This window comes from Dryobates pubescens, chromosome 17 (assembly GCF_014839835.1).
Source record: "Dryobates pubescens isolate bDryPub1 chromosome 17, bDryPub1.pri, whole genome shotgun sequence".
In the NCBI taxonomy this organism is placed as follows: domain Eukaryota; kingdom Metazoa; phylum Chordata; class Aves; order Piciformes; family Picidae; genus Dryobates; species Dryobates pubescens.
The window spans coordinates 9,089,279-9,108,359 of record NC_071628.1 but is presented as its reverse complement, the minus strand read 5'-3'; the positions used below and the strand labels follow the sequence as shown (position 1 = coordinate 9,108,359).

General features: G+C 45.5%; 1 protein-coding gene across 2 annotated transcripts in view; it reads right to left on the bottom strand.

Annotated features, from left to right (window-relative positions):
* Window positions 1-9,077, bottom strand: part of PIAS1 (protein inhibitor of activated STAT 1) — a 76,951-nt gene extending 67,874 nt beyond the window's left edge. For both annotated transcript variants that reach the window (XM_054169129.1, XM_054169130.1), the window contains exon 1: window positions 8,768-9,077. In XM_054169129.1, the coding sequence (XP_054025104.1) occupies window positions 8,768-8,893 (126 nt within the window). In that variant the 5' untranslated portion in view covers window positions 8,894-9,077. The remainder of the gene's footprint in view (window positions 1-8,767) is intronic.
* Window positions 9,078-19,081: the final 10,004 nt, after the last annotated feature.

Sequence of the window (19,081 nt, the reverse complement as noted above, 5' to 3'; positions counted from 1 at the left end):
CTTTACCATGAGGGTAGTGGAACACTAGAACAGGTTGCCCAGGGAGGTAGCTGAGGCACCATCCCTGGAGATATTCAAGGTAAGGCTTGACAGGGCTCTGGACAACCTGATCTAGTTGAGGATGCCTCTGCTTATTGCAGATGGGGTTGGACTGGATGACCTTCGGAGGTCACTTCCAACCCAAACCAGTCCCTTCCATCTCCAGACATTGTCAGGAGGATGGGAACAGTTTTTCTTCAGTGGTGCCCAGAGACAGGACAAAAGGTAATGGGAACAAACTTGAATATAGGAAGTTCCATCTAAACATGAGGAGAAACTTCCTTTACATTGAGGTTGGTGGAGCAGTGAAACAGGCTGCCAAGAGCAGTGGCAGAGTCTGACTCTGGAGCTGCGGAGCTTCGTGGTGAAAAGCTGTCTACCTTCTGCCTGTCATCTGCCATTATCTCTCCTCAGCAAGTTCACTGCTTTGAGATCCAGTTCTTGAAGCAACCTTCACTGTTTCCAGTGATAGCAGTGGACAGTGTCAGGAACATTTCTAAGGATGTCAAGGATTCTGTAACATCTCTGCTAACAGAAAACCAGAGGAATCAAAATTCCTCAAGAACTACACTGGTGGCATAGAATCATCTGCCTAAATCCCATCCCTAAACAAGCTCCTGGTATCTTACTGTCAAAGATGTGAGGTTCAGCAAGATGATCTGGCAAGAGGCTGGGAGAATGGGGCTCATTCAGCCTGTTGAAGAGGAACCTAATAGCAACCTTCCAGCACGTAAAGGAGGTCACCAAGAAAACAGAGCCATGATCTTCACACAGCACAGCAGAGGCACACAGCAGAAAGATGTGAGACATTTCAGCTTGTGCCTGATAAGAGGTTCAGGTTGGGTATTAACAAGGAAAAAAACCCAGCAACAACAAAAAACCACCACACCTGTTTTCACCATGAGAACAGCTAAGAAGGGAAAGAGGTTGCCCACAGACATTGTACAGTCCCCATCCTTAGAGGTTTTAAAGACCAGACTGGATAAAGTCCTGAGTAACCTGTTCTGACCTCATAGCTGATCCTGCTTTGAGAGCAGGAGGTTGGACTGGAGATTTCTCAAGGTCCCTTCCAATCAACATTACCAAACAATCTAGGGCCAGGATCAAGGGAGCAACCAGGTGTCAAAGTGAAAACACCACCAAGAAAAGCTAACAGGAGAGTCCTGCTGAACCCCTGAAGAATTCAGCACAATAAATGGTATCTGGGCTGGAAACTGGGAAAAAGCACTTGTAGTATACACAAAAACCATGCAAGGCAGAGGGAGGAAAACATCTACAGAGATAAAAGGATGCTTCACAGTTCACTATCCCAGGAAAGCTGTTGTTTATCAGCCCCAAAGCAGGGTAGAGATTGAAACTCTGCCTTCCTTGCTCTCTCCTGCTGCTAGACGTACTTCTAGGATAGAAACTGGCAAGTGAAGCATTACCTCCAGCCCATGAGGTCCTGGCAGAAGCAGAGAGGAGGCAGAACTCATACATGTTTATTAGCACGTATCCAGAAAGCTCATTACCATTTCCTAAACAAAACAAGTGAAGTTCACTACAGAGCAATCTTCAGTGATGCACATCAAGTGAGTAACACTTATCTTTCTGTCCTCTGTGCTAAATAAACTTTAGCCTACCCTCAGTGTCTTTGCTCTGCTGCAGAGCTGCCTCTATCCTTACCAAGCAATGGCTTTCAAAGGCTCCTTTTCCTTCTCCATTAATTATCATGCCACTTCCTATATAAATCTCTTGTATATCATCTCCTGTAGACATAAAGGTCATGCTTAGGTTGACCTTTGGTCTAATTGTACACTAGGTTTTCATTTCTTTGTTTCACATATTCTAGACAAGCCCCAGAAAACCCACCTTCTGCTCATGCCTACCTTTCTGCAGTCCTATATAAGCTAAGGAACAGAATACAGCAGCAGGGACACAGCAGTGAATCTATAGCCAACCCTAATCCCAACAGGAGAATGAGATTAAGCAGATTGCTGACAAACTCCTGGATCAATACAGCTGCAACAGAGACAGGAGCCTCACAAAACAATCAGAAAAAAAAAGAAATTACACAGAAAGGTCTCTGCCACAGCACACAGAGAAACATAATGTAATGGTATCTGGTTTAGTTTAGGTCTGGCTGCTGTGGAAAATATGGAATATCAGAATAAGGCCAGATAAAGAAATATCTCCCATCATCAACTCCATATAGTCTCATTTTCCAAGTCTTAACATCTTCTATGTGTTGTTGTAGCCCCAAAGCTTCAAATTCACTTTGAAACAGCCACATTTTACAGCAGTGACTAGTTGTTCAAAATGGCTTTGATAGCACTGAGTGAAATTACAGAAATAAGCACCCTTTTGTAAGCTACTGGAGCTCCTTTCTTCTCCTCATCTCCCCCTTTAACTAGCAAAATAATCTACTTTTAAGCAAGGCACTTATTTTCATGAACAGACTGCCACTGAAGGGACTACATGCAATTCTTGTACCAGAAAAATCCAATCATCTTCATTTTAGAAAGCCCAAACCAATGCTTCTAGCGTTTATTGGTCTACACAGAGCTGGAATAGTGACAGAGCAATGAGACAATCAATACCTGAGCTGGATCAAGAGGATTCTGAAATTCAGCTGTCCAAGCATGTGTCAAAGCAGTCATCCAAACAACACATTTCCCCTTTTCTCCCCTCTTAAGAACAAGACAAACATTTCTCGGTGATTGTGGCAGGCACATCTGTGTGTCAAGCAGAGATGAAGTTCCTGCTTACAGGGGACAGCACAAGCTGGGGGTGGACTGAAAAAGACTCTAAATGTATACAGCAACCAGTTTTTAGAGTAAGCCCCATGTTTGCATTCTTGAGTAAAATTGTGGCTCTAGGAAGGGTTTTACTCCTTTTTTGTGGAGGGTGATGGAGCAGAGCCTTCCATCAGAAGGGCACCTGTAACATCTGTCACCAAAGCCAAAGTTTTTTACAGCAACAGTAAACAGACATTTCTGAGATAACTTCAGGTTCGTCGACAGAATTCTCTCCTTGTGGAACCAGAGGGGCAAACGCCACCATGTAAGAGGAAAGCTGCAACATTAAACCAATTTCCAGCCACAAGTCCTCTGGGACACTGGGTCCCAAGGCACAGGAAGTAACCCTTCTGAAACACTGACTGACAGCAAGGAAGTACTGCTGCTTCAAATTCAGTAGCTTCAGCAGAGACCAAGATGCTCCACGCTAATGGAGTCCACCAGCCAACTCACCCTGGCGTTCAGCTGCAGATTCACTCATCAGCATTACCACAATCAACAAGGATTACAAGAGATGCTTCAGAGAACTGCAGCAGCTCAACTCTCAGGGTCGGAGAGGGCTGGGGGTATCTCAGAACAATTACAGAGAGCACTTGACTCTCAAGTGTTTGGAAGTTCTCTTTTGTTTTTCACTATAATGGCACTAAAGAGATAAATTATCAGATGTTGACTTCTACTAGAACGGATTACAGCAACTAAAATCCACCCTGCCAAACACATTAGTGACAAAGTCTGCACCTCCTTTGTGCTCTAGATGAAGGCAGCTGAGAGCATAAACCAGCCCAGGAACCTAAAAATAACTTCAGCATCTAAAGATCTCTTATTGGAGCACCTCGCCTCTGAAGACAGGCTGAGAGAGTTGGGGTTGTCCACCCTGGAGAAGGCTCCAGAGAGACCTTAGAGCAGCCTTCCAGTATTCAAAGGCAGCTACAGGGGAGCTGGAGAGGCACTTGTTACAAAAGCATGGACTGACAGGATGAGAGGTAATGGCTCCAAAATGGAAGGCAATCAGTTTGGATTAGACATTAGGAAGAAATTCTTCCCCATGAGGGTGGTGAGGCACTGGAACAGGCTGGCCAGAGGAGCTGTGGAGGCTCCAAGCCTGGAAGTGTTCAAAGCCAGGTTGGATGGGACTTTGAGCAAGCTGGTCTAGTAGGAGAGGTCCCTGCCTACACCACAGGGTTAGATCTAGCTGATCTTCCAACCCAAACCATTCTAGGATTCTATCATTAACTACCTACACCCTGCTCCATGGGATGCTTTTTAAATATGGTGGCTCAAATCCATCCACATTCTTATCAATGGCCAAGCAGCCCCGAGTTCTTCCCTTCCCTGGGGTAGCACTTTTCTCTTATTCTCATGGAACAAAGCTAAGCAAGATGCATCTTCTACCTGCTTATCTTATAAATCTTTTCACTTCCATTTCTAAATACCTTTATAACCAAAAGAGAAACCAATTATTCAACCCATTAAGATACCTACTACGAACTACTGGTTCTTCTACCCTCCTTCATTTCTTCTCAGATGGGGTAATGAGTAAGAATTCCACTTGCCCAGGCTACAAACACTTCCAGGATGGCCCCTGACGCTCGTGAGGGGCTCACATCAGAAGTGTGCTGACACCATATTGACGTGTACACAGTGTGCAGTCGGGTTTTATTGGCAATAAAGAAGTCTTATGGATCGGGGCTTTGACAGCTAAGCAGTGATGCACAGCTGCCAATTTTATTCATTTGATAAGCTGCAATGCCAGTGCTGAAGACCAAAAGCTCACAAAAAAAAAAAAAGAAAAAAGGTATTGAGCCCCAAATACAGTTAAAAATACAATTACACTGACATGCACAAAATTACAGGCATGAAAATAACGTAATCCTTGGACTCGGATAACAATGAAAAGTAGATTACATTGAATTCAATCACAGAAACATGCAACCCCAGCAACTTCTAAAAGGATTATGCCAAAATAGCTCATAATATAGAGGAGTAAAATTCTAATTGAACACTGAAATAGGTAGCTTATGCTTATTAGCACTGACGATGCAATTTAACCCAACCCTGCTGCCATCCCGGAGATCCATTTGTCACTATTACCAGCAGCACCTGAACGCTGCGCCGCTTTGCTTTCCCCCCTCCCTCAGACAGACAACAAACCAAAATACATGCTTCCCCCTATTTAGGGGAGGGCTATTTCCCAACTGAGTATTTATTTATTTTTTTTAATGGTTTGTTTTCATCACCATTGTGTGGAAATGCTATTATGAATTTTCATTCAAACTCTGGGCTCACTTTTTCTTTTTTTTTTTTTTAAAGTATAAATTGTGTCTAACAAGAAACACACCAGGGATCTCTTCAATCCCCAAAGGCACTTTCTTAAAAGGAGAGAGAACAAAGGAGAAAACCTCCCAGCATGTGCTTTCCAAACCAGCTTCTTAGGACAGTATCAAGAATGACAATACTAGAACATAAGCTTTTTCTTTTTCATTCTTTGATCCATGTGTAATTGAATTGATTATTGCAAACTGTGTAATGATTTCCAAAAGACTCCAGTAGAAGGCAAAGATCACAACAATCTAATAACCAATTTAAAGAGATGTAAGAAATATTGAAGGAAAGATTTAATCACTCAAGTATACTCCTTCCAATTAGAAAGAGCTTTAAATAGCTTACCTTGAGATAAATTAAGAGTCTGTATGCAATTATACAGGAATAGTAATTAAGCTCAGGAAAATTCACATATGCCTCAGCCTATGGAGTTTGGGAGGTAACCCACAGCCAGACAGACTTTCCAGTTACCTTGCTTCATCAATAAATGAAAGCAGGCTGGTTCAATTCACCCAAACCTTCGAGGGTACCACAGAATTCAGCATCCTTACTCACCTCAGGTCTGCAAAGTATGTTTGACCTTATCCGATTTCCACCCCACTCCCTCCAACAGACCAAACGGGCAAAAGTCCTGAAATGCTCAACTGTGGTAAGAAAACACATCACAGGAAGTGCTCCTTCATGATTTAGACCTCTGTAAGAAAATAATGGCGAGCAAGAATGACCACTGTTTTTCTGGGGGAAGCAAGCTCTTTAATTTGACTTTACTGACGCAACACCGCCCGTCCTATCACAAACCCCAACCGACACGCGTGCACGCTGCCCATGCCTAACCCCAGGGTTCTTCACACAGAAGGAGAGGAAGTTTTAAGGACTTGAACACATTTTTTTCTGACAAACTTTATCCGGCAAAGTGAGTGAGCGAGCGAGCTGCTGCACAGCCATTACACTGGCTTTCAGTTTTTAAAGGTCACCAAATCTGAAATCGATGCCGCCTGCTAATTAATCAGAGGAGAAACACAACAAAACTTTTACCTACGAAACATTGAAATTAACGAAAGGAATTCACCGTTCATTCTTCAAACAGCAGAGTCCTCATCGCAGAGTCTCCCCTTAGCTACCTTTCAGCTCTCAAAGGCAGGAAGAATTTAAAGGCAGGCTTTCTGAGGATGTACTGCTCAAAACCGCTGCACCCAGCAGCTTTCCATTAGCCACGTTTTTCCAAGGAGCACTCACCTCATCCAGGACCTAACAACCGAGCTGTACTACTTCTGGAAAAGCAGTATGTGACAGCTACAACCCTAAGGAGAAATTTCGTGCCCCCCCCCCCCCTTGTCTTTCCCTCCCGACAGAGGAGGACACACCCACACACCTCTTTTTCTTTGCACAGTCTAGAGAAAAGAAAAATAAAATGGAAGTTTTCAAAGTATGAACTTAGGAAGTGAATGGGGTGGTTGTTTCTCTTTTAATGTAAACTGCCAAGCTCTCACAGCTACCAAAAATAAACCTCACCCCACAAATCTTCACGGGCATTCTGTGCAACTATCCTACAGTCCCAGCTTGGAGGTATCCTGAGCAGCAAAGTGAAATTCAAAATAAATTGGTCAGATCCCTGAGGCAGCAACACTGCTTTAAAAATAAGATCATCATAGTATCTGTCTAGCAGTTCTCAAGAAGCAGGTTTCAGGATCAATAAAGAAGTCCAGGGTGACAAGCAGACACAAACACACTTCCACAAAAGCTCCACCTGTAAAGCTGCAGAGAAGGAGAAAAGAAGAAGCCTCTAAGCTAGGCTGGTGCAGACCAACAGTACTCCAACACGTGTATCCTTACCCAGAGCCTGGAGGCTCTGTGATGGACAACAGGCTTCAGGTTTCAAAGCTCCCAAGATCAATAAATTGTTAATTTTCATAGCGAAATCATGCCTTGCAGCACTGTCCCTTGACCACCATCCTGTCATCTTAATACACATCAAAAACCCAGAACACTTTATTCCATAGGTCAGACCTTTTGGGGTTTTTTTTTAAGTCCACTTGAGTCATTTTGCTTATAAAGGCATCACATAAACCCAAGCCAGCTACTCTGCACCAAAAACTCTTACAAAGTCAGTCACTAGGATTAACAAAAGTTTAACACTGGAATCACATCTTAACCCTTCATCTCATTATGTAGGAAGCAGAATTTGGGGAGGGGGGGGAAAATACCTGGGGACAACACAACTCAAGCAATACATTCTCCAAGATACCCAGAAAACCAAAAGCCACAGAAAGATTTCAAGGAAGCTCTATTTTTTTTTTCCTGGCCTGGCAGGGAGAGACCCCAAGAAGTTGGAACACAGACAAGACTTTCTAGTTCTTTACATCCTGACAGCTCTTTAAAAGCATCAAAAAATGAAAGTGCAAGAAACCTCTGATACACAGAAAACTGAGCCCCACTGAAACTCTAGGGTAAGGCAAAATAAAGTATTTCCCTAGTCGTACTTTAGATACTCTGTAGTTTACATTATGCATTTAACATACTTCTGATTGAGGTCTTCCACTGTATTAAAGGAGACAGGAGCCCTCCTGATGAATAACGACCCTATGACAACCGCAATTAAATCCTCCAACTGCACTGCTGGGTGTGCAAGGCACAGTTTGCACCCCCCAAAAAAACTTTCCAATCACTTTGGGCAAGGTCTTTTTTGGTAGCATTTTGTGTGTGTGTGTACACAACGTGCACACCTCATCACCCCCCCACAGCACCACTACTAGCTCCCAAAATATGTGACAGAAAGCACTTTGCAGTCGCTCCTTCTGCTCCTCCCCGGGCAGAATCCAACCTAAACCCTCTCCACATCAACCCAGCAAGATCCAACCCCCACCGCCCAGTCTGACCCACTCGGGGAGCTGCAACTTCGCTCCAGGGTGCTTCACAGCACCAGGTTTCGATGCGTTTCGCAGGGTGACAGGGACAACCGCAAGTTGAACACCTTCCAACTCCTCAACATCTGCTTCTGAAGTCCTTTATTCACCGGGGTGGGAAGGAGCCGAGGCAAGCGGGGCTCCCCCGCCGGTGTGCCCCCCCAACCCCTCCACCGGGCAGCGAGGGCGCTCGTTCGGAGCCGGCCGCCTGTCACCGGCGGGCAGAGCCGGTCCTCCGGGCCCCCTCCCGCCCGCAGCCGCCAGCAGAGTCCCCTGGAAACTTTGCGGGAAGCCCGATAAATCGTCCCCCGCCTCGGGGGCGGCCGAGACCCGCTGCCTAGCGCCGACAACTCCCGGGGGCTCCCCCCGGCCGCCGCCGCCCTCACCCCTGCGCCGGCCCGGCCCGAGCCCAACCTCCCCCCCTCCTCCGGGCGCTGAGGGGAGCCCTCCCCGCCCGCCCCCGCTGCCACCCGGTGGGGCTGCCCGGCAGAGAGCGGCCGGGCGGGAGGCGAGGGGAGGACAGCTCCCCTCCCCGCCCCGCTCCGTCCCTCAGCCCCCGCTGCCGGCGGGGCGCCGCCGCAGCCACCCCGACGAGGCAACGGCGCGGAGCGTCTCAAGGCTCCGGCAGCGGTTTGGCTCGCCCCCAGCGCGGAAGGGAGCACAGCCCCGGCGGCCCCGAGCGCAGCAGCGAGGGGCATCGCGAAGGGAATTGAAGCTGCGCTTTACCTTTAGTTCCGCACTGTCCGCCATCTTGCAACTCCGGGCGCAGGCGCAGTGAACCCCGCCGGGACACCGCCCCCCCGCCGCCCCCCCGCCGGCACGCAGCGCGCAGCGTTTGAATCGCGGCGCCATTTTGTCCCTCTTCGCTCAGCCCGGCCGGGGCTCTCTGCCGGCCGCAGCTCCGTGGGATTCTTGCCCGGCGCTGCGGGGAGTTCCGGGCCTCCGGCGCGGGGATCATCGATCCGCCCTACTTGGAAAGTTTCCTCCCCAGTCCTGACAGCACGGCCCTTCTCGGTGCCTTCCCTGCTGCTCGCTCCCTGAAGAGAGAGCGGGCAGCTCTCCGGAGGCCGGGCCGCTGAGGGTGTCCGCGCCCTGGCTCTCCTCAGCCCCGCCGGCATGCTGGGAGCCCTCTCGAAGAGGATCGTCAGAGGAAAGAAGTGGATACGCATTCCTGTGCTCAATAAGTTGATTAAAATTGGAATTTGCAACTCTGCTTCCTGCTACTTAATTCGCAGCGTTGAGTGCCTTAGGAGTGAAAAGTACGAGGCGAAGCTGGGGGCCCGGCCCGGCCCACCCGTTGTGCTGGGCCCCGGCAGGTGGCACCGCGGCTGCGGGACCAGCTGGGACAAGGTCCTGCCGTCAGCCATCCTCCAGCTCCTTACCTGTACGAAGCTGGAAATTAGACGTTTTATTTTCCTCAGCTACTGCAGGAGAAGTTCAGGCAGTCGGTGTGAGTTCGTTCAGGTTTTTCTTTTAGGAAAAGCAATGTAAGCGTTCTTAGGAGGGCCTGCAGAGAGCTATTAGATCCAAGCTGGCCAGTGTCGTTTCATGTTAGAGTCAAATGTGGGTTCTTGCAACAGCAGGGTGGAAAAACATGCCAAAAATGCTACCTGGCAAGATGACTGCATCAGCTGTGAAGCTGACCAGCTTAAATACAAATATTTAAGTCCCAACACCTTAGCTTGATTCAGCTTCCTTTTGCCTGTGTGCTACTCCATAATTACAGATTATAGACTTTCCCCACCACCTTACTGCACAAAATGGAAAAAAAATTGTTGAACATGACCAATATTGTACCCCCTTTTAAGCACAAGAGAGACAGAATTTGTAATGTTTCCACACCTGGTGTAACATTAATCATCCCACATTCAGCAAGCACTTCTATTATCTGCATTGCAAGACAAAAAAGCATTATTATCTCCGCTCTACAGATTAAAGGAAGCGTGCTTGAGGCCACACAGGGAATCAGCAGTAAAAAGATTACCACTCATGATTATTACTGAATTATAATTTATGCCTCCCATTGGATTTGAATAGTTGGCCACAATTTAAAATCAGGTAGTTTCCACTGAGGGGAAGAATATGATAGTGGAATAAAGTATCTTTCTAGTAAGTAGCTTTTTGATACCATCCTGTTTATCAGTCAGAAGATAGACAAAGTCTATCTAAAAGTCTATCCTCTAACCAAAGGGAAACAACCCACACCTCTTCCCAAACATTTCATTTCAAAGCATTTCACCCAGAAACATTCCCTAGCTTGGGCTCAAGGTGTGATAGAAAACTCAGGCGGATCTTTCAGAGACATTTCCCTCTCTCGGTCTCAGGATGGTAGTGACTCAAAACTCGGGCGCGTCTTTTCTCTGGGACTCCTCCTTCTTCTCCAGGTCGTGGGTACATCCCATTTCTGTTGCAGACACGCCACTCTTCTCATTGATTCCTTTTACAGTTCTCAGTGCTCAGCACTGGCATAGCAAATGGAGCATTCAGAAAATGAGGAGCAATTAGAACGGGCTGATAAGTAATACTCCGATACTCTGGCTTAATACTGCGTGTAATGAAGACTTATCATAGTGCCTAAAATGCTGGTTTGGGGAGGGGGCAGGGTGCTAGGCAAGATATCTAAAGGGAAAAAAAAAAAAAAAAAGTCAGATGACTACCCAGTACACCCACATGCACCATAATTAGCTGATCTATTTCAGTGGTCTGAACCAGCCCAGTTTAGAGCACTTCTTTTTTCAATGCTTGCATATGTTTAATAATCATCATCTAATCTGATCTGTGAGTTTGTGTCTAGTTGAAAGGATTTGGTGAAAAGATCTATAATAGTATAAAGATAAATCCTTTTTTTTTTTTTTTAATTATTTTTTTTTCCCCCTCTCCCCTGAAAGAAGCTTGCTGCATAGCAAACAGTTTTCCCTCTGCTTCTTCACTTCCTACCAAATTCAGTGGGATGTGGACATGTGCTTAAGTGCTTTGCTAAATCATGGCATAACACTATCAAACCTGACACATGGCCATAAACCACAGCGTCCTCTTTCAAACCTTGCTTTAAATAACACAGGCTAAGAATGCCTTCAGATACATCAAAATAAGGAAGTGAACTAAAAGAGAGGGTGCAGAATATTCAATTCAAAAGTCACCCTAAACACTCCCAAGTGCTTTTGCAGATAAAACCCTTCTGTTTTTCAGTCTGGACTTCTGATAGTCACTTCTTTGCCTTTTTATTTGAGTGTGGTGTATACTGCAGCATGAAGAAGGAATTTCATGTGAAAAGCAATCTGTGCTTCTATTTTTAGGCAATTATTTACATGTAATGAAATTTTGTTCCTCTCTGCTCCCAAGACTTAGAAAATGGTTTCTTTGCCAAGAAAAGATTTTGTCAACACAAAGTAATTTTCCAAGGTGCTCTCAGTTTCTCTAGCTCTGCTGCAGCTCTGCCAGCGATGGCAACGCTCAGATCTGTCACGATTCTGCCTTCGGTTCAACAGGACTTGCCCATCAAGGAGTGCAACTGGGGTGCAATCAAACAGGTAAGAATACCTTCAAAAAAAACCCTTCCAGTTGGCATCACTTTTGTTTCTCAGGTACAACTACAAGATTGTGGGGTTTTTTTACTTTTGCTGGAGAGAAAGAGAAATAAAGATGGAGATTTTCTTCAACCACTCAAAGTTTGGATATTTTCAGTTCCCCATTTTCAAAAGTTCATTTGTCCCTTTTTGCCATGTTGCAAAGAGATGCACAGCTTCCAGAACCAGAGAATCATCAAGGCTGGAAAAAGATCTCTAAGACCACCAACCTTCTATCTTCTCCTCTATTTTCCTATTCTTTAACCTCCCCAAAAATGCATCCTGTCACGTAACTCATTTGCTCCAAACCCTGTTCAGACACAATAACATTTTTTAAGCATATGCATTTTTTCAGCTAACATGCTGTTTTCATTAGTCCCAAGTCTCCAAGATTTTTTTTCCCTCTTTGGCTAATAGTCCAAACTTAATCTCTGCTCAAAAGTAGTGGGGGAGGTGCTTTTGAATATTATTTAATGATAGAGGCACAAGGACTCTATTTCTTGATAGGAAAATATGGCAAAGTCCTAAAAAACATCTTTTATTCCTGAGATTGTTTGAAGCACAAAAAATATTTAGATGTGTCACCAAAATAACCTTTTCCAGGGGGGAAAAATACCTAGAGGTACGTTTTGGGGACAACTGCTTAACTGTATGTGAAGAAAATGGGGTAGCTAGTACATGAGATAAGTCCATTTCGTATGTGGCCTTGCTCAGTGTGTGTGTTCAGCACTGAGTGAGACTTGGCTGGTGTACACATCTCCCCCTAAATACACATCCACATGCAGTACTATATTAAATTCATAGAAGCCTAGACTGGTTTGGGTGGGAAGGGACCTTTAAAGGCCATCCAGTCCAACCCTCCTGCAGACAGCAAGGACATCTGCAACTAGAACAGGTTGCTCAGAGCCCCAAACAGCCTGACCTGCAAAGGGTCCAGGGAAGGGGCAATCTCCCAACTCTCTGGGCAACCCGAGCCAGTGTCTCATCACCCTCAGAGGCAAACATTTCTTCCTTCTCTCCAGTCTGAATCTCATTTAGTTTAAACCATCACCCCTTGTCCTGTCACAAAAGGCTCTGCTCAAAAGTCTGTCCCCGTCTTTCTTATTGGCCCTTTTAATTATACTAATTGCATATTGTATCTGAAATTTGGCCCAAAGCAAGGGCTGCTGCTCACAAAAGGAAGATTCCTTACACCTTTGCTGGTACCTTAGTAAAATAAACAGAGGGGGAGTTAATCACCTGAGGCCCTAAACGAGGGAAAGACCCTGGACCGTTTTGCTAGTGTCACCACTTTTCTATCCTTAGATCTCCTGGTACAACAATGCTATTGCAGTATGGAAAGCATATGTAAATGAGTTACTCTAATCTTTAATTACACATGCAGCGTTACAGCCTGACACATCCCAGCTTCATTTGCCTAGTTCCTGTTTTTTCAGTTCTGAAATATCAGCTTGCCTGGCTGCTCTACACACACCACTGTGGTTTACAACACCCAGTACTCCAAGCCGACCGCCGCCGTGCCACAAACTCTTTCCCCTTGATTTTTTGAGTGCCCTGTGTGTTGTATTCCCAGCCTGGAATTACACATTCCCAGTCAAGCCCTGCTCCCTACGTACTTCACAGCTACACAAAGAGTTGCAGCTGCAAGACAATAGTAATAGGCACAACAATTAGTCCATTCTTTGCAGCTATTTGCTTTGCCTTTTCCGTTCCGCTGTCAATGGATGATATTTGCTTGCTCATGGCACTCCTCTAATGTCCTTCATAATTAAGCTATTCTATATTTGGACCATGTCAAATAAAGTAGCACTCATGTCAGATGAACACAAGGTTTTAAGGTGAGGATGACCAGAACGAGGTCTTCCCACTTCCTTCAGGATCAGCCTGCTGTGGCTGCATGACCACACCACACAGTCTACGGATCGCAGCCATCATTTGCTTTCTCCACAGTGCCCTTCAGGCTTTGAACCTTCCTACAGCACAGGTGCAGGAAAGGAAAAGTGCCTGGATTGCCTCTGAACCAGTCACAGAGGTATCCCAGAATCCCAGCATGGTGGGGTTGGAAGGGACCTCTGGAGATCATCCTTTCCAACTCCCCTGCTAAAGCAGGGGCACCCACAGCAGCTTGTCCAGGATTACAATCACCAGGTGGGTTTGGAAGCTCTCCAAAGAAAGAGACATCACAACTTCTCTGGACAGCCTGTTCCAGGGCTCTAGCACCCTCACACCAAAGAATTTTCTCCTCCTGTTCAGGTGGAACCTCTTGGGTTCCAGTTTGTGCCTGCTGCTCCTTGTCCTCTCACTGGATACCACTGGAAAGAGTCTGGCCCCATCCTCTTGCCCCCCACAGGCCCTTTTATACCTTGCTGAGCACTGAGTAGATCCTCTCCCAGGCTGCTCTTCTCCAGGCTCAACAGCTCCAGGTGTCTCAGCCTTTCCTCCTCACAGAGATGCTCAATTCCCCTCAACATCTTTGTAGCCTCCACTGCACTCTGTCCAGTAGTTCCCAGTCTCTTCCGAGCAGGGGAGCCTAGAGCTGAACCCAGGACTCCAGCTGTTGCCTCACTAGGGCAGAGTAGGATAACCTCCCTCAACCTCCTGGCCAAGTATCACACAAAATGCCTCCACAGAGCCTTGTTTCGTCTTTTATGCACTGAGAGCAGAGCTCATTTACACCAGAGGAGTTTATGTCACAGGGCACTGCTTTCACTACAGCCAGTCCCAGCTATGAAGCCAGCAGCATCCCACCGGCCTTGCAGCATGTAGTTTAACCTCCCTAAAATTAATCTCTGTAACTTTTACCCCAGGAAAACTGCCAGTGTTCAACAACTCCAGTTCTGAATGTTCACTTCTCTCTGGGTTTTTAGTTGAATTGTTATATTTTTATCAATTATAGCTAGAATATTTATTTCCCTGAGAAATGGTCATTCCTGAGATACTTATCTACACTTTTTAAAAAGCATTTCCTTTGGCTGAGTCAAATCCAGACATTTTTGTCAACAAAATTCCACTTGGCTGAATCACAATTATTTTTTTTTGTCACTAGCACCCATTTTTCTAATGTTGGGATACAGTAAGAAAGAGCCAAAACCAGCTGCAACAGACCTTTGTTGATCCACAGTGAGAGGAGTCCGTGGTGCCATATCGAAGCCAATACCTCGAGAGACAGATGCTTCAGATGCTTTAAATTGGTCAAAACCCATTCAGATGCAAGGGCAGAAAAATCACAGAAAGCTACATCTATCTCCAAAGTATCTTCCAGGAGGTGAGGCAGAATTTTAATTAAGCTCTACAGACTCAGAGCATCAACAAAACCAGGTTTCAACTGCCATAAACCCCTTCATTCCAGTTAATAGTGATTGTATCTAAAACTTCAAGGCCTCAGTGCTTTAGGAGCTGCTTTCTACAAATACTGACTAATCCCTAATAAATAGAACTCTGCTGAAAACTGAAACCTTGATAGTCATAAAGTGCTGCATTTTCCAGAACTTTGGTTGAGAGTAAGTCTTGGTTCTGATGCTTTGTGTTACTCCCCCACTTCATCCACTCCCACAGTACATTTAACATATCAACATTTTCATACAAGCTTATTTTATAACAAATTTGCATCATGCAGAGATCTAGAAAAATCCTTGTTACCATTTCAGTCTCTTTCCTCCTCCCTGTCCTACAGTTTCCATTATGGACCCACACATGGAAGTAATGCATGAGGAGAGGCTTGCAAGGAGGGGCTGAGAGCCCTAGGGCTCTTGAGCCTGGAGAAGAGCAGCCCAAGGGGGCAGCTTCTCAATACTCATTGAGAGCTAAAGAATGGGGGACAAGAGGATGTGTTTAGACTCTTGTCAGTGGTGCCCAGTGACAGGACAAGGGACAATGTGGAACCCAGGAGGAGGGTGACAGGACAAGCACAAAGTGGAACCCAGGAGGTTCCATCTGAAGAGAAGGAGAAAATTCTTTAGTGTAAGGGTGCTGGAGCAGGCTGCACAGAGAGGTTGGGGAGTCTCCTCTGGAGAGCTTCCAAATCCCCCTGGCCATTGCGATCCTGGGCAAGCTGCTGTGGCTGCCCCTGCTTTAGCAGGGGGGGTTGGACTGGGTAATCTCCAGAGGTCCCTTCCAACCCCACCATGCTGGGCCTCTGTGTAACACAGACAGCATGGAGGTAGTTTCACAGAAGTAACGTAGACAAGTATAGGTGTAGATTATTACTCATGGAAGTAATGTAGACAAGAGAGATGCTACACTGTCTTCTCCAGTATTTTAACTCTCATCTTGCCTACAGTGGGGTTCAGAGTCCAGGTGGATAGAGCACTGAAGAAAAAGCCAGCAGCTGGGCTCTGCCCACTGGCACAGAGGCAGTATCTGGTCTGAAATCCTCCTGTCTTTCTCTTTTACCTAATCGCTGTTTCTAAAGAACCACTTTAGTCATGGGAACACTGTAAATAAAACTGAGCTCCAGTAGCAAGCAGAGTTCACTTCAGATGGCTCATATGAAAACAACAGAGATAATTATACTGTAGTAATTACCTGAAAATTATATGTATGTTGTTTTTCCACCAGTCAATACTGCTATTTTTGAACTTTGCATTGTTCTCATGGATTGCCGGAGTCACGCTGTCTCTACATGGTCTTCTTGTCTCATCATTAACTTAACCTCTGCTTTTGGTGAGAGTGTTTCAGAAGATTCAGCTGCAGCATGAGCTGCTCAGCTCAGACCTTTGCAGCTCGCTTGCACCCTCCACCAACGCTCTGTCCTTACCTGGGCTGCATTGGAGCAGATGGTTCCATGCGAGTCGCCTTTTGAGCATGGATTATAGGATTCTGACTCTACAGCAGGACTCTAAACCAGCCTCTAAATAAAACGTACTCTTGCACATTGAAAGAGACTGAAAATCCACCCTAAGCCAACTCAGAGCTCCTGATTTTGAGGAGTTTCATTTCCTCGCCTGCCCTGGGTGTGTCATGTTATCGTTGTCTGGCTTTTTTGTTTGAAGAGCCACCAATAAAAGCACCAGAGGAAGGGCAGGCAAGTGCTGTGAAGGTGAGTGTCACACCCCACTCCCAAGAAGGGAATGCTGTCTAGCAGCAAGAATGGGAGTCAGGAATTTTTCTGGATCAGTTCCAAACAGACTCCTGCCATATTACCCGCTTCTGACCAAGTCATGGGGTGAAACGTGCTCAGAATGGCTCCTTTGTGAAGCAGAGATGATAATAACAAATATCTCCCTGGCCTGTTGAGAGGAGGAAATTAATTAACATTTGGAAAGTACTTTGAGATTCTTGGGTGAAAGATGCTGGAGCTGGAATGCTGGCAACATTAAAATAAGTTGGAATCATCTTAATATTTATTGCATACAGCACTTTCATCTTCAAAGCTCTTTACTAACACCAATGAATTAACAAAGAAAATATTAATAAAGATCCTATTTACCCATAAAATTAGTCTCCCAAAGCATGTATAAATAGATCTGCCTCCAGTTAAAAAATATTATTAGGAGAAAAACCTAAGCACCAACTCCAGCACCAGGCACTAAATCCCTGGTGGTGCTGTCCACAACAAGCCTGCTTTGAACTAGGAATGATTAGTTTGTACTTTAAACAAGGATAATTGGACCTTAAGCCTGATCCAGCAGCACTGAAGTCACAGGGAACATATCGCTGACTACCAGGGGTGGGGAAAAAACACGAGACAGCAAAAGAAGAAGGAAGAGCAGTGCTTAGGAAATACCTTGGTTGTGCCAGGCTGTAGTGAGCAGGAGATGACATTCCTCTCTGCAGGGGGATATTGTGTTGAAGTAGAGTTTGTTGTGCCTTTAGAATAAGCTACAGAGAAACTCTCTGTATCAGCAGGAGAGGTACCCAGCAGCCCTAGATATTTCTCAGTCAGCTATAGAATTCAGAGCATCCCAGACTAAACTATCCAAGCAATGCATGTAAGGAATCCTACACTTCTTTTTTTCCCCCTCTTTTTTTTTTTTCCCTTTAAGGTGTGTTCTTCCTGGCACAGGCATGACTATCACATTAGCACTGGGAAGCACAGCCCAGCAATTTACTGCAAACCAGTAAATGAGACAGTCCTTCCAAGTGCATTATCTGCATTGATTTCCACCCAGCGCTTCAAGAACAGCCGGGGACCTTTCCCTTTGTGTTCCATTTGCCACTCACCTTCTCCATCACAGCTGGAAGGTTTTAAAAAAGAAAAAAACCCAAAGCACCACAGAGAGAAAGCATTCTGGTGTTCCCCACAAACACACACATGCACATCCCCTTTATTCTGAATTAAACACCTTTCCAGAGGTCTCCTTCACTCCAGCAAACAGAGGGTTGCTGGCACTCCCTCTGATGAGGGACTCGGATACATTCCAGAACATAATGGGCTATAATAGATTTTTTTTTTTTTCTTTCTCTTTTTTAATCTATAGAGCACTTTGTAGACTCTGGAGGTCATTTTAGGCAGCCCATCAATGTTCAATACCAATATTTCTGCTCAGCACACCCATCAGAAGTACTCACCAGATGTGCACGCTCCAATCCCACAGCCTTCGCGCTCTTTTCTCCGGACCAGCTGTGAGCACCCCACATTATCTGGGAAGTCTTTTGTAGCCCAGTCTTGTGAAGACCATTGCTGCTCCTTAACTTTCTGAAGCCTCCAGCCAAGTCTTATTCAGATGACCATTGCTGCTCCTTAAGATTTGGCTGGAGGCTTCAGAAAGTTATTTGCAGATTAAGCTGTCTCCAGTTAATCTGCTCTACGATGCTGAGGCAGAGCTTCAAATATGTTTGGGTTTGGATGGAAATCAAACGTTACCTTTGGGAAATATGCTTTAATATTAGCATTAGACATAGATTTTGGGTTCCTTCCAATAGCTTTGTTGAATTATAAGGGGGAGGTGTTGTTATTGGTTTATTTCTCTGTGTCCTGTATTTATGTAGTGTGGCTGGACAGACATGAGTATTTGCTTTTTTTTAGCATTCTCTGTTTCTTGTGCTATTGGGGAGAGCTGCAAACATTAACTCATAGATTAATAGAATGGTTGTGTTGGAAGGGAACTTGAAGATCATCTAGTTCCAACCCCCTGCCATGGGCAGGGATACCTTCCGTTAGACCAGGTTGCTCAAGGCTTCATCCATCCTGGCCTTGAACAGCTCCAGGGAGAGACGTCCACAGCCTCCCTGGGCAACCTGTTCCAGTGTCTCACCACCCTCACTGGAAAGAATTTCTGTCTAATTATCCAGTCTAAGTCTCCTCTCCTCAAGCTTCAATCAGTTCCCCCCTTGTCCTATCACTACAAACCCTTGTAAGAAGTCCCTTTCCAGCTTTCTTGTAGGCCCTTTTCAGGTACTGAAATTACTCTACATAACACCTAAGACATGGTGAGGAACCAGTTAAGAGCACATCACCTCTCTTGTGTGGTCTCACAAGTGTGGCACATTTAGGCACAGGTAACATTTTGTAGGCTAGGAAAACTCCCCATGT